Genomic DNA, 24,385 nt, shown 5'->3' on the forward strand with positions numbered 1-24,385 from the left:
TTTTTATTAAGTTAATTTACACATTCATTGCCCCCCAGTCTGTCTACAGATGGCCTTGTGTGAAGATGTTACTGTCGTTTTGTGAAACTGTCGTATACAAATAATATCCACGTAGTTGATTTCTAAAAATGTCAGCTTTTCAAATGAATTGTATTGGTTAGCAAAAAACTGAATTGATAGCAATGGTTTGAAGTTATGCAAATTTCTTCTCCCCACCCGTTCATCTGTACATTTGATCAACTAGTGTATGACCTAACTTGCATGCCAGCATGCTATGTCAAATACAACAAATTGTTTTCTTTATTATTTTTTTTTTGCACAGGTACCCTTTTTAGAGACCTATTAATTACATTGTTTTAATTATTATTATTATTATTATTATTATTATTATTATTATTATTATTTATTTATTCTTTGTTGTAAGTATTCTTCCAAGCAAGTAAAATTTGTATAAATGACGGATGGGACTCAATCTGTATAGGCTAATATAGACCCCGCTCTGCAGTGTGACATGGCTACTGGCTTTATAAACTTTTGTCCTGATCTCTTATTGGTTTCTAACAAACAAAACTGTTTTCTTAAATAATATAAAGCCCATCCTGTCATACGTTTGTGAATTAATTTATTCCAGATCATTTCATATTTAAGTGCACCTTTTCTTTGTGTCAAGTGTGAGATGTATATGCAGATATTATGAAGACCAACAGCAAAATAATAGGTGCGTATTCGAAACACTGGACTAAATTACTTCCAGAAATACATACCTATGAGGTGTAAGCCTATGTATTTACCTTTTTTTTCCATAAAGATCTGTATTTTTCAGAGCAGCACTAAAGTTAATGAATCCACATTCCAAATCACAATCCTCATAAAAATCCCAAGTAAGCTCTGTAGTGCAAATGCTGGAATTGTGTGCTAGAAAAATAATTCATGTTCATAAGAATATACGAACATAAGAACGTTTACAAACGAGAGGAGGCCATTCAGCCCATCTTGCTCGTTTGGTTGTTAGTAGCTTATTGATCCCAGAATCTCATCAAGCAGCTTCTTGAAGGATCCCAGGGTGTCAGCTTCAACAACATTACTGGGGAGTTGGTTCCATACCTTCACAATTCTCTGTGTAAAAAAGTGCCTCCTATTTTCTGTTCTGAATGCCCCTTTATCTAATCTCCATTTGTGACCCCTGGGCCTTGTTTTTTTTTTCAGGTCGAAAAAGTCCCCTGGATCGACATTGTCAATACCTTTTAGAATTTTGAATGCTTGAATCAGATCACCGCGTAGTGTTCTTTGTTCAAGACTGAACAGATTCAATTCTTTTAGCCTGTCTGCATACGACATGCCTTGTGACATAACGAAACATGGTGCTATAGCAATAAACATATTTCTTCATCAATATTACAGCAAAGACAATCGCTAGGACTATTGTTTTCTTGCTCCTGATTTGCTAGCCACTTTAGCCTCCCATTTTTTTGGGCAGCGCTAATGGAACATCCCCAGCACCCAGCTCAAACTCCCTTCAAGCACTTTGCCCTTTACGTTTGTGTTTTCATCAAAATCAGGACAAAATATGAAATCTGTCCTTTCTTAGCCACTTATGATTGAGGTTCTGATTATTACATTTTTTAGCTCAATCGCATATTTCATTGAAATATCATGAAACCGGGCGGAACACGGAAACTACACGGAAACGTTATATTTCATAACTCGTTTGTAATATTATTACAAAAGCAAAAGAGAAAAAAAGCTGACTCAATATCAAATTCGTTGTTTTCCTACCGTCAAACAGCGAAGGAATTTTTCGAATCCGTCATTTCACTGCTGAGATATCCCATTCGCAATGTGTCTAGTACCCCCATGCTTCCAAAACAAATGTGATCGACTAGCTTGCGTTTTGCTGCTCTGGTCTTACAACCTTGATGACGGTGAAGTCTCCCTGATCACGTTGTAGGGGAGGTCACAAGCTTTCCATTCATACCTTTACTTTGTTTGTAGCCCAATCCATTACAGAGTAATCGATGTGCAAACAAACACGCCCACCTCTTGAATGAGATAAGGGGGAAAAAAAAAAAAGCCTTACAAAGGCTAATGCATGTGGCAATGGATAGCATGTGAGGTGCCAGAAGTTAACATCCCTTTTAGAACTTAGTGCATCACTGGACATAAAGATTTACAAAAGGTTTATTTTTGGAGAGGTTTGGGGACCCTTGGGCTTAGCTTTGTAAAAACTCCTGTAGAATTTGATCCCTTTGTTCAAACAGTTCCAAATTTTTACCCAGTATAGTAGACATGTTGGTGAAGCACTGGAAAAAATCTGGCTCTTTTCATATGCTACAAGTTGAAAAAATGACTATAGAACATAAAAAAATGAAAAGCGTTTGTTGTTTTTTTTATGTATTTTATCTGGATATCTCCTTCCAGTGTGGTACTGAGTAAGACTTTTATCACACCTGAGGTTTTAGTCTTGATGCCCAAGGGGTTACCTTGAATTCAAGCCCTGAACCATGCCTGTGCTGTCTATACTTTGGAAGATATTGTGATTTATTTAAGGGCACAGCCCCCCAGGCGGAAATTGCCTGTGAGGGGCTGGGGTTTTGACAGGTTAAGACAGGGAAATAATTAATGGTTTTCTTAAAAATGCAGAGGCCCACCAAGAGGGTGGGGAGGGGAATTTTCCCCAGGGCCCTGCACAAGACCATTTGTGTTTTCGTCCACCACCATATATATTTTTTCAGGGTAAGGCTGCGCTACACTAATGATTCTGTAGTACTGTACACCGAACTGATGCGCTTCTGTCGTGGTCTGTGGTGATGTACGTGTTGTTGACCTCACCTGGGCAATGAAACTGAACTGTATTTATCACTAAAATATAAATACAGCAAACATTTGCCTTATTGATGCACAGACAAGTGAAGACAGATTTGTTTAACCCTCCTATCCCACTAAATCACCATGTTTTCTACATCAAAGAACAGCACTGGACAGATGTGGATCTTCCATTCATTCTGTGTCAACCACTTCAAAGCATGGATTCCCCTCCCCACCAGTGTGAATCAACTCCTCAAAATCAATGCATTAGTCGCTTTCAGGTGGGCTCCATCCTAGAATTTTTTTTTTTTTACACTTTAACTTAATCAAAGGGATTAAAAAAAAACAAAAAACAACCAACTAGCAATCTTGCTAAAATAAGTTTAACATGTTCTAAATGAAGGCACCCACAAATAATAATATAATTTTACTCATGTATCGTATAGCATATTGGTAGTTTGTTTAGAATAGTCTAAATAGTCAGGAGGCTGTGTGGTCCAGTGGTTAAAGAAAAGGGCTTGTAATCAGGAGGTCCCCGGTTCAAATCCCATCTCAGCCACTGACTCATTGTGTGACCCTGAGCAAGTCACTTCACCTCGTGCTCCGTCTTTCGGGTGAGACGTAATTGTAAGTGACTCTGCAGCTGATGCATAACTCACACACCCTAGTCTCTGTAAGTCGCCTTGGATAAAGGTGTCTGCTAAATAAACAAATAATAATAATAATTTATTATAATAAGACTGTAACAGGGGAGATCTGTACTGATTGTCTGGCGCATGCGTGGTTCTGCAGGAAGAGGGCAGCAGCCTCGTAAGATCTGCCTGTCAGTCATGGCGATGACACAGAGGAAGAGGGTGTGTTGGCTTTCCCCCTCTGAGTGGCTGAGAGGTGGGCCTTGGGGGATTGCTCGGCCCATAAGTACTGTGCTTTATGCATTCAGGTGGCTGTGATTGGGAGTACCTAGAGATGCTGGCTGAGAAGGCCAGTGTAAACATAGACCAGGCAGGAATGCAAGTGGTTGGAGCGAGAGAACAAAATAGGCAAGCATGGCTGAGGAAGACAGCCAGCCGAGAGAAAGAAAATAATATATAAAATAAATTGTTACGTATCCGAAAGGAACGTGTGTGAGTAGAAGGGGAAACTTGGCCCACCCCGGTGTATAGAGCATAACAGCGTAGGACGGAGACCCAAGCTGACCGGCTTTCGCCTTTTATTATTTATTATTTCAGAGCACCTGTGAGTGCGCCAGCATTTAACTGTTTACTAGTATTGGTATTTCTGTGGTCCTGTTTACCGTTGCCGGTATTCAGGCCACGGACAACAGTGCCCTCTGCGGGCTAAAAGAAAATACAGAAAATAATAAAACTGGGCACCAGTGCGGTGTTTTCAATTAAACCTCCTGTCTCCCGTGTGTGTCAGTGAATTGCCCACCACCCTTCTGGTGTTAGAAGTGGGATTCACTGGCACTGCCCAACCAAAGCAGTTCAAGAGCAGAGGGAGGCAGAATGGACCCGCAGCAATTCGCTGCTATGATGGCCCTCCTGCGCCAAACCCTAACGGAGGTAGTGCAGGGGGGTGGCCGACCTGTGGGACCGGACCCAGGATTACTAAGGCCTACGAAAAAGATGGCTGAGGATCGACCCGAAGCCTATCTTGAGATCTTCGAGGCTATGGCGATCTCTGCTGGGTGGGCCCAGGCGCAATGGGCTAGCTACCTCCTGCCACAGTTGACGGGGGAGGCACAGGCAGCTGCGAAGACCCTGGAATCAACGGCAAAGGTAGACTACCCCACGCTAAAGGCAGCCATCCTCAACCGCGTAGGGGCGACTCCGGAGGGTTATTGCCGCAAATTCCGGGAGGAGAGCTTTGCGGAGGAGAAACAGCCTAGGGCCATTGCGCACCATTTGCAGGATTACGGCCGGGAGCAACCACCACTGCCAGGCTCGTGGAGGTGATCGTAGTCGAGCGGTTCCTGCAGTACTTGGCCCCAGGGCCGCGCTTGTGGGTGCAACGCCAGGCCACCCCCTCTACTGGCCCCAGGGAGGGAGAAGGGACTGGGGGAGGGGTAGCCAGGTCTTTGGATGGAGTGTGGCGATGGGAGCTCCCGGCCCGAGAACTGGGGCGGAGTGGGGTCACCTACGGGCTGCTGCGTTGTTGGACCGGGGTCTTGCACGGCCACCCTACCGCCGAGCCCCTTTGATGGCTCCTGTGTCTCAACCTCCTGCTGAAACTTCATGGTGAGAAACCAGTTCACTGTTGTGTGGAACAAGCTGGGAGGTGAGCCACATCAACCGGGATTGCCCCGCTATGGGATGTGATCTCATCCGACCAGTTAACCCTTTGCAGTCCATTTATTAAGTGCGCGTCAGGCGCGTCAGGTCCAATTTATTTTCACACGCGCAGTTAATTTTAGACGCGCTGTTTAAAATGTATTTTTTTCCACAGTCAAATGGGTTTAAATGGCCCTGCATATCAACAAAGCACTCACTAGGCTTCTCCAGCCCCGCCACACCCTTTCGTTCGCTATCGCTTTCATCTATGTAAGAAATAAATAATAATAAAAATTATAGTCGTACATACCGATCAATCATCTCCAGATCACTCGTTTTATCACCAAACTCCTCAATATTGCGAAGTCATTATTTTATTACTATAACATCTGAAAAAAGCTCTGCAAATGTCCATGATAGTCTCTGTGCGCTGACGCACTCAGCCAGCTTGTTTACTATGACCGCCCCGTTATCTGATACCAGGGCCATATGTATGACTATTCATGAGATACGCCTTTTTTTTTTTACTCCCCCCCCGACTTATCTCGGCTCCTGTCGCTACCACTCGGCAATTGAATGGTTTTCTCGGCTTTTTCCGGAGAAAAAACGACTAGAAACCCGTTTTTTGCGTTGCTATAATGATGTCGGACCCAGTCCGACAAAGGACCTGAGAGGAATAATTGCAATGTCGGACCCAGTCCGACAATGGACCTCAAAGGGTTAAGACTATTCCATTCCATCAGTCACTCCAGCAGACGGGTTTTGTAATTCCTGTGTCAGTGGATGATATGCAAACCCAGACTCTCTTAGATTCAGGGTGTAGTTAGTCCCTAATACAAGAGAGCTTAATCTCACCGGGGCATAAGCAAATAACGGGACAGGTACATATTAAATGTGTTCATGGGGAAGTGCCCAAAATGTATGTGAATTTGAAAATCGGCCAGCAGGTGACGTGAGTGCAATTGGGTTTGTGTCCTCGATTGCCAGTGCCTGTGGTTCTGGGACGGGACTGCGAGCAGTTTAAAGATTGGTTGGCTGCTGTGACGGAGAGATAATTGGAGAGATCTTCCCCTTTCGTGACCCGGCATGTTGTTATTGCCATACATTTAGACCCCGCAAAACTAAACGGAAATGCTGGGCCGCTAAGAATGAGAGCTGGCAATGGAGGGAGTCCGAGAAGTTTCAGGTGGGGGCGATTGGTGAAGAGTCTAGGGGGGAGGCCGCGGAGCCAGCGCAGGGGTCTGGCTCGGCTGCCTCCGCTCAGGACCGACCTGATCCCGAGCTAGAAGCCATGGGAGCTGATTTTTTAACTCGTTCCCACGACTTCCGACTCGAGCAAGGGCGTGACGACGTGCTGGGCAGGCTCTTTGACCAAGCAGTTGTGGTTAATGGTCGGGTGGTCGAGCCCAGACGTGCTGCCGCGAACACTCACTTTGAACTCTCTTGTACCGTGTTGAGAAATTACCACAGACTGGGGAAGTGCGTCACCAATTGCTCATTCCTCAGCCCTTTAAGGAGGATTTGCTGCAGTTGGCTCACGCTGTTCCCTTGTCTGGTCATTTGGGAACGGACAACACCAAAGCTAAGCTCGTGACACGGTTCTGTTGGCAGGGGCTGGATGGTGACGTCAGGCATTTTTGCAAACGCTGTGGGGAGTGTCAGAAGACCTAGAGCCGTCCCACGAGCTCCATTGATGCCGTTGCCTCTAGTGGAAGCTCCGTTTGAGCGTATTGGAATGGATATAGTTGGACCGCTAGAGCAGAGTGCGGCAGGATACATACACCTATTGGTCATTCTGGAGTACGCTACACGTTATCCAGAGGCCATTCCCCTCTGCTCTGCGTCCGCTAAATCGGTTGCCAACGAGCTAGTGAGGGTTTTCTCCTGGGTGGGGATCCCGAAAGAAATACTGACCGACCAAGGCACCAACTTTATGTCCCGGCTTAAGACCATTAGGACCTCGGTTTTTCACCCTCAGACCGATGGTCTTGTGGAGCGTTTTAATAAGACCCTCAAAAACATGCGCAGATTTATTGACAGTGGCATGTGCTACTGGGACCAGCGGATTCCTCCCCATTCTCTTTGCTATCACAGAGGTACCTCAGGCTTCTACAGGGTTTTCACCATTCAAGCTGCTGTATGGGCGGAGACCTCGGGGTATGCTCGATCTGGTCAGAGAGATGTGGGAGGAACAGCAGGATAATTCGACCAATACTGTCCGGTATGTGTTGGATCTGTGCAAACGTCTTGAGTCTGTGGGAAAGTGGGCACTTGACAATTTGCAGCAGGCTCAAAGCAGACAGGAGACCCAATATAACAGGGGGGCCCGGTTATGCACATTTCAGCCAGGGAATAAATTGCTTCTATTATTACCCAGCTCTGAGTCTAAACTTCTGTAGAAGTGGCAAGGACCTTATAAGGTTACACGCCGGATTGGGACGGTGGATTATGAGATCTGCCAGCCGGAGCGACAGAGAGAAAAGCACATTTATCATGTAAACATCATGAAGCCCTGGTTGCAACAGGAGTCTTTGTTAGTGGCGCAAGCAGATGATGTCACAGAACTGGGACCTGATCTTTCTGTTTTGGTAAAAAAAGGGTCAGTGCAGATAGTCTGACACCAACACAGAAATGTCAGGCTCAGGTGCTGGTGGCGGAGTTTCCTGATGTGTTTTCTCCCATCCCTGGGCAGACTCGAGTAGCCCACCATCACATTGAAGTTGAGCCGGGGGCGCCAGTTCGCCTGAGGCTGTACCACATACCTGAACGCAAACGGCAGGTAATAAAGGCGGAAATTGACGAGATGCTCAGACTGGGGTAATAGAGGAGTCCCAAAGTGACTGGAACTCCAATTGTTTTAGTGGATAAACTGGACGGGTCAACTCAATTTGGCATTGACTTTAGGCGAGTTAATGAAAAATCGAAATTTGACGCTTATCCCATGCCCCGGGTAGATGAGTTGCTGGAGCGTTTAGGCACGGCTCATTTTATGACAAAACTGGATTTAACGAAGGGGTACTGGCAGATACCCCTGACCCAGGTATCCAGAGAGAGGACGGCGTTTTCGAATCCCTTTGGGTTGTACCAATTTAGGACCATGCTCTTTGGGTTGCACGGAGCACCAGCCACTTTCCAGCGGATGATGGATCGCATTTTGCGGCCCCATCAGCAGTACGCCGCTGCTTACATAGATGACGTGGTTATCCACAGTGAGGACTGGCCGAGTCATCTGGGTAAGGTAGCGGCGGTACTGCAATCCTTGCGAGAGGCTGGGCTCACTGCTAACCCAAAGAAGTGTGCAATTGGGAAGAGTGAGTCAGAGTATTTGGGGTATCGAGTAGGGAGCGGCCAGATCAGACCACTGATTGCTAAGGTGAAAGCCTTGGCTGATTGGCCGGTCCCTACGACCAAAACCCAGGTGCGCTCTTTCTTGCCACTAGCGGGCTATTATAAGAAGTTCATCTCGAGCTTTGCCACCCTCGCTGCTCCCTTGACAGTTTCACTTTTTACATGCTGTCACTTAACGTAACTGCCCAATTTAAAGCTATGACCGCCAGCGGTCATTTTTCCATGAGGTGGACCTTAGAGTCAAAAATGATAAATAAAAGAAAACTATGAAGCAACAGATTAATAAAATTACCGTACCATTTTAAAGCTGAAACAAGATTTTTTCACAGACCCAGAGTTTGTGTGTGCAAAAAACCTGTTGGAGTGATTTTTGGGATGCTATTTTGTAAATTGCCAAATACTGTATTACAATGCTTGTTAAACAGATTGGGACCATTGTGTCAACGCAAAAATACATATGCGATGCCAGTGACACCTGTAGAAAGACTTGCAGTCACACTGCACATAGCAACTGGCAATTCCTGGCAAAGTGTGGCCACAAGCTTCTGACTCCTCTCTTTACTTCAGGGTTTTCTTGCTCTTCACAAATCTATCACAGTTTTCACCATCAAGCTTTACATTCTCTCCAGTCCTTTTCTATTTCTTTCTGAATAATACATACCAACGCTGTTACTATTATTTGGGTATCTCTATATTCTTTAAGTGAGGGGTTATATGCAGTGCCTATAGAAAGTCTACACTTAAAAACTTTTCAAAAAAATTTAAAATGCATTAAAATAGTTTTTTTTTCCATGTATCAACACATCCTACCCCACAACTTCCAAGTGAAAAAAATATTCTAGAAATTTGTAGAAAATTAATTAAAAATTAAAACTGAAATAGCTTGGTTGGATAAGTGTCCATCCCCCTTGTAATAGCAAATCTAAATTAGCTCAGGTGTAACCAATCACCTTCAAAATCACACACCAAGTGAAGTGGCCTCCACCTGTGTTAAATTGTAGTGATTCACATGATTTCAGGATAAATCCAGCAGTTCCTGTAGGTTCCCTCTGCTGGGTAGTGCAATTCAAAGCAAAGACTCAACCATGAGCACCGAGGCGCTTTCAAAAGAACTCCGGGACAAAGTTGTTGAAAGGCACAAATCAGGGGATGGGTATAAAAAAAATATCAAAGGCCTTGAATATTCCTTAGAGCACGGTCAAGACGATTATTAAGAAGTGGAAGGTGTATGGCACCACCAAGACCCTGCCTAGATCAGGCCGCCCCTCCAAACTGGATGACCGAGCAAGAAGGAGACTGATCAGAGAGGCTAACAAGAGGCCAATGGCAACTTTTGGTCAAAGTGTGCATGTGACAACAATATCCCAAGCACTCCACAAATCTGGCCTGTATGGTAGGGTGGCAAGAAGGAAGCCATTACTCAAGAAAGCCCACCTTGAATCCCATTTTGAAGTATGCAAAAAAACCTCAGGAGATTCTGTAGCCATGTGGCAAAAAGTTTTGACGGAAATAAAATGGAACTTTAAGCCTAAATGCAAAGCGTTATGTTTGGTGCAAACCCAACACAGCGAATCACCCAAAGAACACCATCCCTACTGTGAAGCATGGTGGTGGCAGCATCATGTTATGGGGATGTTTCTCATCGGCAAGGACTGGGGCACTTGTCAGGATAGAAGGGAAAATGAATGGAGCAAAGTACAGAGAAGTCCTTGAGGAAAACCTGCTGCCCTCTGCAAGAAAGCTGAAACTGGGACGGAAGTTCACCTTTCAGCATGACAATGACCCAAAGCACACATCCAAAGCTACACTGGAGTGGCTAAGGAACAAAAAGGTAAATGTCCCTGAGTGGCCCAGTCAGAGCCCAGACTTAAATCCAATCGAAATTTGTGGCATGACTTGAAGATTGCTGTCCATCAACGCTCCCCAAGGAACTTGACAGAGCTTGAACAGTTTTGTAAAGAAGAATGGTCAAATATTGCCAAATCTAGGTGTGCAAAGTTGGTAGAGACCTATCCCAACAGACACACAGCTGTATTAGCCAAAGGTGCTTCCACCAAGTATTAACCCTTTGCCGTCCTATGTCGGACCTGCATCCAGCGCTCAAAGAATATCACAGACATTTGCAAAGCTTTTTTTTAGATGTTATAGTAATAAAATAATGACTTGGATCGCATTATTGAGGAGTTTGGTGATAAAACGAGTGATCAGGAGATGATTTATCGGTATGCACTACTATGTAGAGGTATGTGAAAAATACAGCGAACAAGGGGTGGGGAGGGCTGGAGATGCAGTACTGAGTGTCCTGTTGATATGCAGTGCCTTTTAAACCTGTTTTACTGTGAAAAAAAATATTTAAACTGCGAGTGTGGACATAAATTGGACCTGACCCACCTGATACGCGCTGAATAAATGGACCGCTAAGGGTTAACTCAGGGGAGTGGAGACTTATCCAATTATGATCTTTCAGTTTTGTATTTTTAATATATATAATTTTTTTCTCAATAAAAACCTTTTTCTCCTTAACAGTGTGGAGTATGGTGTGTATATAAGTGGAAAAAATCCTAATTTAAATGCATGAAACTGAGGCACTGACACAAAAAAATGTGAAAAAAGTTCAAGGGGGTGTAGACTTTCCATAGGCACTGTAAATGTGGATGTTTATGAACTTCTATTAAAAGTTCCTCGAAGTCTTGCTCCATGATGGTTACCAGCGTATGACCATGCAGCAAATGTTGACATTTTTCAGCATCATCCGACCCCAATGAGATTTCAGGTCGCAGACGCATGAGAAAAGGCTGTACGACTTTCCAAAAAAGACACGTTGCAAGAGTGTGGATGACATAATTCCGACCTGTCGCACGGTCAGAGACCCTCGACTCAACCACAAATTGTCGGTTTGAAATATGAACCAACTTTAACACTCATTATTCTCTATAAAAAACATTTTTCAGTTGCTTTTTAAAAAAAAAAAAAATTCACAGGAAAGATATGCATAGTTTTAAAAACATGTTTGTCATATTTAATAAATAAATTAATTACCAGACGTATAGTTAAAAAGTAAAGAATAGTCACAACTGTTTCGCAGGACAAAATAAACATAACGCGCTACTTTTTTCTGAAGTAACCAGTAATAAGTTACTTTTTTTCAGTAATGTGAACAAACCTGCATATGTTGTGGTGACATTATCAAAATACATATTTAAAAGCTTTTTTTTGTGTAAGATTTTATTTTATTTTATTTTATTTATTTATTTATTTATTATGATATTGTTATATGGAGGGGTAATATTTGCATTTTCTATTAAACTGAGTTTCACGGGTAAACCTTGAGACTTGACATGCATGTGAAGAGAACATTAGTACTTCTATTACAAACTACAGTACTACTTTAAGGATAACACTTTTCTTGTAAAAAATGCTGACGACGACAGCAAAAGTGCATCCTACGATTGTGGCCATAAACACGGGTTTAAAGCTGTTTTGGAGTGAACGACTGCCCTTGCATTTTTTATTATTATTTGTTTATTTAGCAGAGGCCTTTATCCGAGGCGACTTACAGAGACTAGGGTGTGTGAACTATGTATCAGCTGCAGAGTCACTTACAACTACGTCTCACCCGAAAGACGGAGCACAAGGAGGTTAAGTGATTTGCTCAGGGTCACACAATGAGTCAGTGGTTGGGGTTGGATTTGAACCAGGGACCTCCTGGTTACAAGCCCATTTCTTTAACCACTGGACCACACAGCCTCCTTGTTTTAAATTTAAGATTTAATATGTATTACAAAACCATAAATAAGTGCTACACATTTATTTAAAATAAAATAATAAAAACTGGTAGGTAATGTTACTCACAACTTACAATACCAGAACCGCTGTTTTTTTTAGCTAATCATAATGTAGTGTATCAATTTAAATTGTTCAACACTGTCGGCTGGTAGTCTTTAAAAACACTTTTTTTTTTAATTGTACTGATACAGTTCTTAAATTGGTGACAAATAAAAATACTGAGCGTTAGTGTGATTCGTAATTTTATTATATGCAGAGCTCCAGAAAAAAAGACAGGGGGAGGACGTGATATACTATAAAGGGCATAGTGGTGACTGAAGTTCTGCGCTGGAGATGACATAATAGAAAGGAAAAAAAGACATGCATGATAAAAATAGCCAAAAAAAATAAACAAATCACCAGAGACAACATTATCCCCCTAGATGCTTTCAAAACAGGCCAAATTTGGCTGGAAAAACGGCAATCTCAGCACTGGGGCAGTAGCCTATACGTCGCATGCGAGACGCTTCATTACCTATTAAAATGAATGTACCCTCAAGTTCAATGTACAAATAAAACGTGAGTTCCTATCATTTGTTTTAGAAGAATATATATTTTAATTGGCGTTCCGGTACTGTAAGATTTAGGACTACACCACTGAAAGTTCCCTTCTTTTTCGGACCAATTTATGGAAGCCCATTTCCGCCACCAAAAAAAACGAAATACATTTTAAATTTCCATTATAAGTTTGACATACTATCTCATTATTTTGACTTACTATTTCGTTATTTCAATTTACTATTTTGTTATTTCGACTTACTGTGTCGTTATTTTGACTTACTAAATTGCTTCAGTGTAACATTCCTTCTGGCACGGAGAGCACCGCTTCCGTACTTCACGTGTCGAATATTCAACTGTTTTGCTCGTATTAATGTATGGAGATATACATGCATACTTGCCAACATTTGGAAACTGTTTGGCGGGGCAGGGCGGGGTGGGGTGGGGTGGGGGGGCGTTCTTTGCTTTGTATCGTGATCAGCAGATGTGTCAGCCGCACGAAGAGCACTGCGTGTGGTTTTCACGAACTCTACTGTGCAGAATAAATGATTTTTTTTTTTTTCTAGGTGTAAATATCGGGACTTTCTTCCTATGCATCGGGACTGTACGACCCATATAGGGACTGTTGGCATGTATGATACATGTGTATAACCCATACAAATAAGCAAATAATACAATAACAGTAAGAAACCATTGAGAGAGAAATAATGAAAAAAATATTTAATATAGCGTGCTTTGTCTGGAACAGCAGGTGTGAATAATGTAGAGAGGTGAAGAGAACCTGTATTAACACTGTGCTGAGGTGTCAGCGTTTTACAGTTACATGTAATAATTGGAACAGTTTTTATTTTTAGACCCATATATAAGAAATAATGTAGATAAAATAAGCTAAATGTATTTAAAAGAAAACTCAATCGCAACATTCAAATAAAGGGTACCTGTGGCCACTCATCCAAATCTGGCGGGATTTAGCACAGACACTATAGGTAGAGCAGCGAGAGGTTGCAAGCATCCAAATCCACCAGGTTAAACCACATCACTAATAATAATAATAATAATAATAATAATAATAATAATCCTTTATTTATATAGCGCAATTTATGTACAATACAATTCAAAGCGCTTTACATACAGAAAAAAAATAATAAACAGTAATAAAAGAGTACAGTTATTCAAAAACAGGAGTAACAATAAAACTCAGAATAAAACATAAAAATGTTATGGAAAAGCTGTATTAAAAAGGTATGTTTTTAATCGAGATTTGAAGAGTGCAATTGAAGGTGAATCTCTGATAAAAGTGGGTAAGGAGTTCCAGAGTGTGGGGGCATTAAAACAGAAAGCAGCTTCTCCCATCCTTTTACCATTCACCCTTGGAATCCATAAAAGGCCAGCATTTGCAGACCTCAGAGTGCGTTCAGGCTGATAAGGAATTAGCATATAATTTAGATATTGTGGAGATAGTCCATTCAGTGCTTTAAAAACTAGTAATTAAATTTTAAAATCAATTCTGTATAACGCACAGGAAGCCAATGCAATGATGCCAACACAGGCGTAATGTGAGCCCTTTTTTTTGTTCGTTAGCAGTCTAGCAGCAGCATTTTGCACTAGCTGTAGGTGTGATATAGCATGACTTGTAAGTCCAGAGAATAAAGCGTTACAGTAATCTAACCTAGAAAAAATAAAAGCATTAATTTCTTTGCATCATCCAAGGACAAGAACAATCTAACTTTCGCAATGTTTCTTAAATGATAGAAGGACACTCTAGTAATGTATTTTATATGTGGTTCAAAGGAAAGTGCAGAATCAAAAATAACCCCCAGGTTTTTCACTTCAGATTTTACATTTGATTTTAGCATACCTAGATTAATATTTGTTGAGTCCATCTGTTGATTAGAGCCTAAAAGTAAGACTTCTGTCTTATCGGAGTTTAACTGTAAGAAATTCTGAGACATCCAGCTTCTAATATCGGCTAGACATTTGAAAAGAACATTGATAGCTGTTGTGTCACCTGGTTTAACAGATATATAAATCAGTGTGTCATCTGCATAGCTGTGGAAATTCAGCCCATGTTTACGAATAACCTCCCCGAGAGGCAGCATGTATAAAGAAAATAACATGGGACCAAGAATGGAGCCCTGCAGAACACCACCTGTAATATTAGCTAGTCCAGATGTAGATTCTCCTAAGGCAACAAAATACTGTCTATTCATTAAATAGGATATGAACCAGTTTAGGACTCTACCAGAAAGGCTCACCCATTATCTAAGATGATTAATTAAAATCTTGTGATCCACAGTATCAAAAGCAGCACTCAAATCTAAAAGGATCAGTACAGATAAACACTTAGAATCTGTACTTATACGTAGATCATTTACCACTTTGACAAGTGCAGTCTCAGTGCTATGGTTAGCGCAAAATCCTGATTGAAATTTCTCGAAGATGTTATTATTTCCAAGGAAACTATTAATTTGTTTAAAAACGACTTTTTCAAGTACCTTTGCTAAGAAAGGAAGGTTTGAAATAGGTCTGAAATTACTTAGAACTGAACTATCCAGATTCGATTTCTTAAGTAAAGGTTTCACTAAAGCGGTTTTTAAAGAAGGAAACCTTCCTGATGACAAAGAGCTATTAACTATATCAAGGACATCATTGGACAGCTTACTAAACACCTCCTTCAAGAGACTGGTTGGTATAGGATCCAAAAGACACGTAGAAGATTTAATGTGCATAACTATTTTATTTAAGTCTTGTAAGTTAATCAGAGAAAAATTATGTAATTTTGTTTCGATTGTTTTTGGTGGCACACAGAGCTCAAAATCATTTAGTGGAATTTGATCCTTAATACTAAGTATTTTTCCATCAAAATAATTACAGAATTCTTCACACTTGATAGGTAAGGCCACAATGCAATATTCAGGTATAGGAGATGAGTTTACTAATCTATCAATAGTTGAGAAAAGGACTCTAGCATTGTTATTTTCTGCAACAAGACTGGAGAAGAAAGCACTTCTTGCTGTATGCTGCATTATACTTTGATAGGCAGTGCTTTAAAATATCGTAATGTATTTGTAATTTTTTATCTCTCCATTTATGCTCTGCTTTGCGACAATTTCTTTTTATTTGATGTATATCTTTATTCATCCACGGTGCTCTACGTTTTACAGAGACTGTTTTAATTTGTACTGGAGCCACAGTATCAAGAACAGTTTTTAGTTGATGGCTGTATCTGTCAACTAACTCATCAGTTGATAGAGAACTTGTTGAGATGGGTGGACATAGACTAACTACTTCAGAAAACTTTTGAACAACTGCAGGATTTATAATGCACCTTTTAACAGAACTTACTACAGTCTTTTTACATTGAGGCAATATATCCTCAAATGAAATTATGAAATGATCTGATAATGCAGGGTCGATAGTTGGGGACATGATAATTTCTAGTTCTCGAGATATGACTAAATCTAAAGTTTGACTGTTGTTATGTGTAGGCCCTGTTACATGCTGAGTAAACTCAAAATAATCTAATAAACTTAAAAAGGCCATAGCTTTCGAATCAGATATAATATCGGTGTGCAACTTAAAATCTCCAAGTATAAGAATCCTATCATATTTAGTGGAAATTATAGACAGGAACTCTGAAAATCCTGGTACGAAAGATTGTCTTGGTTTAGGTGGGCGATTTAGATATTTACCATAAGTGCAGGGAGTCGACTATCAAGTATGAAGGATAAAGATTCAAAGGATGAAAATTCCCCAATACTGTTCTGTTTACAATTGTAGATATCAAGGAAAATGCTAGCTAGTCCATCTCCCCGCCCTCCAGCACGTGCTTGCTGGATAAAAGTATAGCTGGAAGGTGAGGCTGCAATTAAAGAAGTATTATCATCCACACTATGCCAGGTCTCAGTCAGAAATAAAAATCCAACTTTACAGTGAGTGATGAGATCACTAATTAAAAGAGCTTTATTAGATCGGGACCGCACGTTAAGTAGAGCTACATGTATTTAATTGCACTGAGATAAAGGAGTAGCTGTATTTAAAGGAACTTTAATAAGATACTTGGAAGTCAGCCCCTGGGTGCGGATAGATCTACCAAAACAGTCCCTACAACTTGCAATAAGGATTTCAATGTTATTATTACCCTCATCAACAGCTACCTCACTATGATCAGGTTGCTGAAATGAAGGGTTTTGTGTAATACTCTTCAGTGTACTCCCTGCTTGTGTTTTAATACTAATTACATTTTGAGTACATGCACCCCAGGTAAAAGATAAAACATTTCTATGACGGGGGACGGTTACTATTTTTATAGAATACACTGATTGTTTAATCTGCAGGTAACTGAGACCCAAACAATGGTCCACTAAGTCACAGATTGTTACAGTGATGTCCTATATTTTCTGTTAATCTTAGTAGTCCTTTCCAATTTGGGTGGAGACCATCTTTTTTGAAGAACCCCAGCCTCTCCCAAAAACTATCCCAATTATCAATAAAACCCAGTTTCTCAGATGTACACCATTTGGATAACCAACTATTTAGGGAAAATAGTCAACCTAAATGCTTCACATCCTCTGTTAATAACAGGTAAAGGTCCAGAGAAAATTACATTCTGACATAATGACATAGCCTTTTGATACAATGAAATGTATTTTTTCTTTAGAATCTCAGATTCTCTGAATCTTATATCATTTGTTCCAGCATGAATGATTAATGTGGAAATTTGATTGTGATTTTCTTATTCAGGTTGGCCTCAATATCAGAGACCGTTGCTCCTGGTAAGCAACATACTGCCACCTCCTGAGAATTTCTAAGGGTTAGGCTGACATTTCTAATAATAGAATCTCCCACTATGAACATCTTGTTAGGTGTGTCACAGTTCTTGTGTTGACGAAGAGGTTGAAATCTTTTCCTAACTTCATCTGAAACATCCTCTAAGAGTGACTCATTTCTTCTGGGGGTAGTGGGTTCCTGGGTGACTAGGGGCCCATTTGCCCCTCCAATTTCCTCTGAACCGTCGGAGTCCAGATCAATATCTAGTAAGGGCTGGTACCAGTTGGACACAGCAAATTCTGGAGATGTCACCTCTATACGGCGTGCATGTCCTTTCTTTCTGTTTTGGCCACAGACACCCATCTATCTCTGTCTGGTCGGAATCTCTCCTCCCTACTAGTGGCGTGCACACAATGTTTCTGTAGGGCGTGTTTACTAAGTCCGCCAATTCTACTAAATCTTTATTGCAGTACATGTCAGCCAATTGTGCCTCAAGGCCGCTTATCCTGGATTCCAGGTGTTCTATTGGTTGACATCGTTTACAAACAAAATCCCCTTGGAAATCTTCCTCTAAAAAGTCAATCATTCTGCAAACAATACACTGCAATGGCCACATTTTTTACAGTTTTTGTTTTCCTTAGCCACTCAGTTGGAGTATTAACTTTTCAAGTGGTAAAACAGTCACTGAGTAGTTGTAGATGGTGGATTGCAGGCCTCTGAGAGCCCAGAGCTTTCCTGCCACTTGAAGCTGAAGGATCCTGGAAACTGAGGGGTGGATTGCAGAGATCTGCGAGCCCAGAGCTTTCCTGCCACCTGAAGCTGAAGGATCTTTTCAAGCGGTAAAACAGTCACTGAGTAGTTGTAGATGGTGGATTGCAGGCCCCTGAGAGCCCAGAGCTTTCCTGCCACCTGAAGCTGAAGGATCCTGGAAATTGAGGGGTGGATGGAGGTGGATTAATTACAATAAACACACACTATCTACAATACATTCACACAAAACCCCTCTTCAATAATAATAAGTAACAATACATATATAACACAATATGGCAAGTTAAACTAATTAGCCACAAATTATACACCCGAGAGTGTACTGAAATTAGCTAGCTGCTTAAAAATAAATACATAAATAAATAAATCTAAGAGTGAGAGGATGGCTATTTAAATAACCATTGAAATAGCCTATATTTAAATTGTTTAATTAGTCTTATCAATTATTGAACAATGTGTCCCGGTTTTGAGCTTTGAAAATCTGGTCACCCTAGAGAGTGGGGAAGTGTTACGCATAGGATTAATAATAATAATAATAATAATGATGGCGTTTTAATCATGTGTGTATTAGTGTATGAAACTGGTTGTAAAAATATGTACAGTATTTATTTAATTATCTAATATAAATAGCTGTAAGTCTAGTTGCTTTACAATAATACCTCAATACCTGATTGTCTGAATTTGTAATCAATTGGTACATGTGTTAGCCTTTTCAAATACCGTAAGTACTTGTGATAAACTGCGGTTCTGTTGAGTGTGTGGGGAAACGGGGGCTGCAGGTGGCGTTGTAGTGTTGACATAGCAGCTGGGGTGAGGGGCTGGGTTAGATAATAGCAACCCCTCGCTTCTAAATATAGCACTACACCACTGGCTACAACATTATTACATTGAACGTCTTAAATCGAGTGTATACAATCTACGTTAATAACTTTCACCCTTGTCCAGGGTACTACATAAACATGAATGTGATTTCTAGTAAGCTGTGTACTGCAGTGTTTTATAATCAGACTGCAAGCACCAGCCAAAAAGGGAAGTTGCTCCAGATTTCCTATAGTAACTCATGCTAATCTCCTAAAGAAGCGGTATGTCGGGTTGTGCTAATTAATAAAATGAATATACAAAACCATTTGTATGTAATTTGTACACCAAAGTGATTTTCCGTTTCAACATTACTCTTTTCCATTTCATTTACCTATAACTGGACTTTTACTTTCAAGCTGTGTTGTTTAAGTAAATGCCAATACATTATTTATTGTTATTGGTATTTATTTTAATCACGCAACAGTATTAAAAAATATATATTAGAAACGAAAGAAAAACAATAATACAACTTACTGTAGAAATGGATTCAATGTTTACAGATAATGCAACTGAAACGAACTTCTGAAAACCATAAAATCAACAGTGTTAGAAATTGCAGTTGTCGCAAGCACATTTTTTAAATGTATTATTTATTTATTAATGCACTTGCACATTCTCGGACTCAGTAATTAATGAGAAATGGCGCCATGGGAAAGTATGTATACGCAGAATCTTGGAAGAAAATAAAACTGGTTGGTTCCATAAATATTTTAAAAATGTCTTTTTTTATTTTTATAAAATGCAAAGGAAAAAATTGAATACATGAAAATATAGAAAACAAAGCACAGCTCATGTCTTACCTTTTCTGTATTCAAATGTACTACCAATTAATACTGTTTCTTATCATCTTTAATTTAGAAATTGCTTCACATTTTTCTCTTCTGTCTCACTTGGTATTATGGTATCTATATAATGTGACATTATTTGTTTTTGTGCCTGAAATATAATTTCTCTGTTTCATTGGTGTCTGGTTCTGTCTTTCTTTCACCACTTTTTTCTGTGTGTAATTATTGCAAAACCAAACGGAATATGTGGACTTTACTTACTTTGAAATTAACTGTGTGCTAAGACAAGTTTGTGGTTTTAAAATTCTAATATAAATACATTATTTTGTAATTACTTTTTATAGACACATAAGTAACTTTTACTTGCTCTTTAAATCTCAGTGCCTAAAATCATAAAAAATGAATTTTGGGTCCCTATTGAGGCACATATTTAGGCCCAGGATATACAGGATTTAGACCCCTGTAAAACCCTGAAATTATTTTTCGGTGGGGGGCGTTGCCACTTGCACCCGTGCTGGGGATTTCTAGCCTCCTACTTTAAATGAAAATGAAAAGACTGCTGTCTTAACCTCTCAGTGATAAAGATATTTTTCACAGAGCAATTCTATTAATGTTTATGTTCATGTAATGTCACTTACATTATGCTCCTTGAGCTGCTTTGTTTTTGTGACATTGAGGAGGGTGGGGGGATATGAAGAATAAATATTGACTACATAATATAAAATAATCAGATTAACCAATGCATGTTTAAATGTGGAACAGTTGTTAATTTAATGGTTAACTACCTACCCAGCAGTTTTAGCAGTATACAATTGAAATGTCTCCTCCATGGGCCATCTTGCATTGAATTAACCTACTGTTAAGTGAGTTGTTTTGGTCTTCTGATTGTGAATTTTAGGACACAGCGTCATGAAAAATGTGTACTGAATATATGGACACCTGAAGTCTCCCACTACACATAACCAGTTGAGAATGGACCCTGTTTAGATTACTGATTTGTTTGGAGTACTGATCCTAATCTGTACCATACCAAAATAACGTTGTGTCTATATATATATATATATATATATATATATATATATATATATATATATATATATATATATATATATAATATAGTTTTATTATTATTTAATTAAAATTTCTACAGCTGCTCTGGGCATGTATTTAGTTATGATAGGTCCATTTGGACTACCGGGTTTGGTTAACAAGTCTACTGTAATCATACATATTTCAAAGTGGGGTTCACCACTTCACTGTGGGTATGATAGTAGAATGTTCCTGTCTAGATTTTAAACAGTTAAATTGGTAATGCAGTAAAACCAAAATGGATTTAAAATGTGATTTATTTTTTTAATCAAAGGTTGTGTTTAGCTGTAATCTTACAGTTCCTAACTTCGTTAGATACTTTGTTTCTTTCTGCCACTGGTTTTACACACTGGAATACTAGGTTGACCCATAAAGATGTCATACATTTCGTCATACACATATAGTAGTGCTAAAGTTGGTCATGCCAAGTTAAATAACTCCTAGAAATTAGCACCGAGTTCCACCATAGAAATATCCTGGTGCTAGTGTTTTTAATAGGAGCTGAGACAATTTCCCCACCTCCTCACCGAAAACCATGTGGAGTATCAATCTTGAGCAAAATAACTGCTAATGGCACAGAATTAAGAAGGTGCATGTAGGAGTTTGAGGTAGATGCCTTGGCACACCAGTGTGTTATGCTTTCCCACCGCTCGCCTTGCTTCCGCTGTGTGTGGAGAACATCAGGCACCGTGCCAAGGTGCTTCTAGTAGCCCCTTATTGGCCCAGGAGACTCTGGTTTAAACCATGATGCAGCTCCTGAGCGGCCAGCTGCAGAGACTGCCCAAGTGCCGTGACCTGCTCAGTCAGGCAAGGGGGACCGTATGGCATTCCGACCCATCAAGTCTGTAGCTCTGGGTCTGGCCCCTGAATGGCTGTTTTGACACCTTGCAAAATGCCACAGTAGCGTCCACACGGCACCAGTACGGGTACAAGTGGAGCGTCTTACAGACGTGGTGTCTGCATTGTGGGTTTGACCCCACGGCTTGTCCCATGGCAGTAATACAACAGTTTTGCAGGCCCTGTTGATTGAGAGGAATTTTCCTCTACATTTAAAGGTCTATCTGGCAGCCATTCCGGTGGGGCAGAACATTTTGAAAGTGGTTCGGTGGCATTCAGCTGAGTTCAAATGTTACCTGCTTAATTTTTATAGAGGCCAGGACAAGGGTTACGCTCCATACCGATCCTGCCTTTTCCGAACACTGTCTCGGCATTCCATGTCAACCAGTCTGTGGATTTGGAGGCTTCTTCCACCTCCTTCCAGTCTGACAGGGAGCTGCAGCTCCTACACTCTGCCCAGTGCGGGCCCTGGCGTGCTACGTTGACAGGCCAAAAAGTTGGAGGCAGTCCGAACGATGAGGCAGCCTGCTCTGGGATGAAGTCCAATGGTCAAGCCCTGTCTAGGCAGAGGCTGTCCAAATGTATAGCAGACATATGCAGACCTGCCTATGAGCTGGCCAACTTGCCCCTCCAGAAAGCTCACTGCCCATTCCTTCGGGGGCATGGCAACTTCGTGGGCTTTATTCCAGGGTTCATTTGTCAATGACATTTGCAATTCAGCGGTGTGGTCTACTACCCATACCTTTACTAGGTTCTACAGACTTAGGTCGTGGATCCACAAAAACTCTGGTTTTGGAACTAATGTATTAAGGACGACTTCCGAGTCAACCCTTACAAATAGACATAGAGGCGAGTTTCTCCCGCAATTGTTAGCCCTAGCTACTTGTACTGGGGTTCCTCATTTTAACACGCAAGGTGGCCTTGGCCGAGCCTTATGGCATTCCAGTTGGTCTGCAATATTGCCTTGTATCAACTTTGGTATTTCTACCCATGAGGTAATGGTTACATTTCGTACTTATTATCATAACAACCTTGGTTCCCTGAAATAGAAATGTAACCATTAACCTTCAAGGTCGCTGCGTCCATGATTGCAGCAGTCTTGAAGGAAAAATGATGATGAGATCTGTGTCTGCAGTCCAGTTATGCCCTCGGAGGTGGGCACGACTGTGTCACAGGCTCTGACGTGCAGCTTTGATATCTTATTCAGGTTTCAGAGTCTTTAGGAGAAATACTCATGAGGTAATGGTTACATTTCTATTTCAGGGAACCAGGGTTATGATAATAATCTAATGTTTAACTAATATTTTGTGTCTTGCACTGAAAAAATAAAATATTTGATTAATATTGGTAATACAGTGTGTACATCTTGGTATACAGTGTTAGATTACATCTATGATAATTATTAATGTATACATACTTTAATGTATACATTTGTAAAAAGTTATTATTTCTAATTTTCATATTATAGTCGTTAGCTAATTTACTAAATTATTATTGTGTTTACAGGAAACTGCTCACTTCCTGAAGATGAACGAGATACAAGCTACTGCTTCCACCCTGGAAGAACTGCTTCAGTATAAGAGGTATGCCTTGAATTAAAAAAAAAAAAAAGAAAAGAAAAAACTTCTGTAGGGTCCGCCCAGTGTTCAAAATTGTGCCGGCGACCTGGCACTTTACATCTTATTACTCAAGCACTGTAAAAGACAGCACTGCTTACAGTTCGAAAGAAGAGATTCAGGGCTTTAAAATTAGACAAATTTCTAATTGTATTCCCAGGATTGTACCTTGGCACTAGAGAGCCATGAATGCAAGTGTTTTGCAATGTTACTAGTGCACTCTATGGCAGACCTACCTCGGTGCAGTAAACAAACATTCTTAGACAAAATCTTTATAAAAGAAGAGAAATGGTAACATTGAAGGCAAAAGGACCTATTTTCCGATAAATATAAATTTGTCTTTCGTCTTAAGTGTTTGTGGATCAGATGCACGTCGCAAGTCAGCTGTCAGGGTCAGGTTGCCATGGTCGTCAAGTAGCCACAGTGAATAGCTCCATTTTGCACCACATGATCAGGGTCCCTAGCACGAATAATCTGAATGTCTTATTTTCTTTTTGTTTTGCAAGTTTTTCAATTATTCCGTTTTTTTTTGGTTGCTTTTGGTCCCTTTTGTATATATGGCCATAAATGCTTATTTATTATCCAATTTGTTAATTTGTAATGTAGGGCTCTGACAGTCAGCTAGCCAGAAGCCCTACAGGTAGGCATCCCTATAGACTGCTTGTGTGGTAGCTGTAGGTCCAGACCTACCCTGTTCCCGCCGGTACAAGTAATGTACAACGAACAAGGTTACCATTCTGATTCACTACTCAGTTGCTGGGCTCAGCTCTGCGTCTGGTCCCTCCTTGCAGTACCATTGCGAAGGCTGTCAGGGCTATGACAGCATGTTTCCCCTAGTCTTAGGGCTATGTTTGTTTGCCTGAAGCTATACAGGTGGGCACCCTATATATTGCTTCTGCGGTAACTGTGGGTC

At 40.7% G+C, this 24,385-nt stretch overlaps 1 protein-coding gene across 7 annotated transcripts in view; it reads left to right on the plus strand.

Annotated features, from left to right (window-relative positions):
- LOC117407178 (paraspeckle component 1-like) overlaps positions 1 to 24,385 on the plus strand; it is a 153,682-nt gene that overhangs the window by 97,199 nt on the left and 32,098 nt on the right. For all 7 annotated transcript variants that reach the window (XR_009329349.1, XR_009329352.1, XR_009329350.1 and 4 more), the window contains one exon: positions 23,363 to 23,439. Coding sequence is in view for 3 of the 7 variants with exons in the window: in XM_059028778.1 (XP_058884761.1) it covers positions 23,363 to 23,439 (77 nt within the window). In the remaining 4 variants the exon portion in view is untranslated. The remainder of the gene's footprint in view (positions 1 to 23,362; positions 23,440 to 24,385) is intronic.

Source organism: Acipenser ruthenus, chromosome 8 (genome assembly GCF_902713425.1).
Source record: "Acipenser ruthenus chromosome 8, fAciRut3.2 maternal haplotype, whole genome shotgun sequence".
Classification (NCBI taxonomy): domain Eukaryota; kingdom Metazoa; phylum Chordata; class Actinopteri; order Acipenseriformes; family Acipenseridae; genus Acipenser; species Acipenser ruthenus.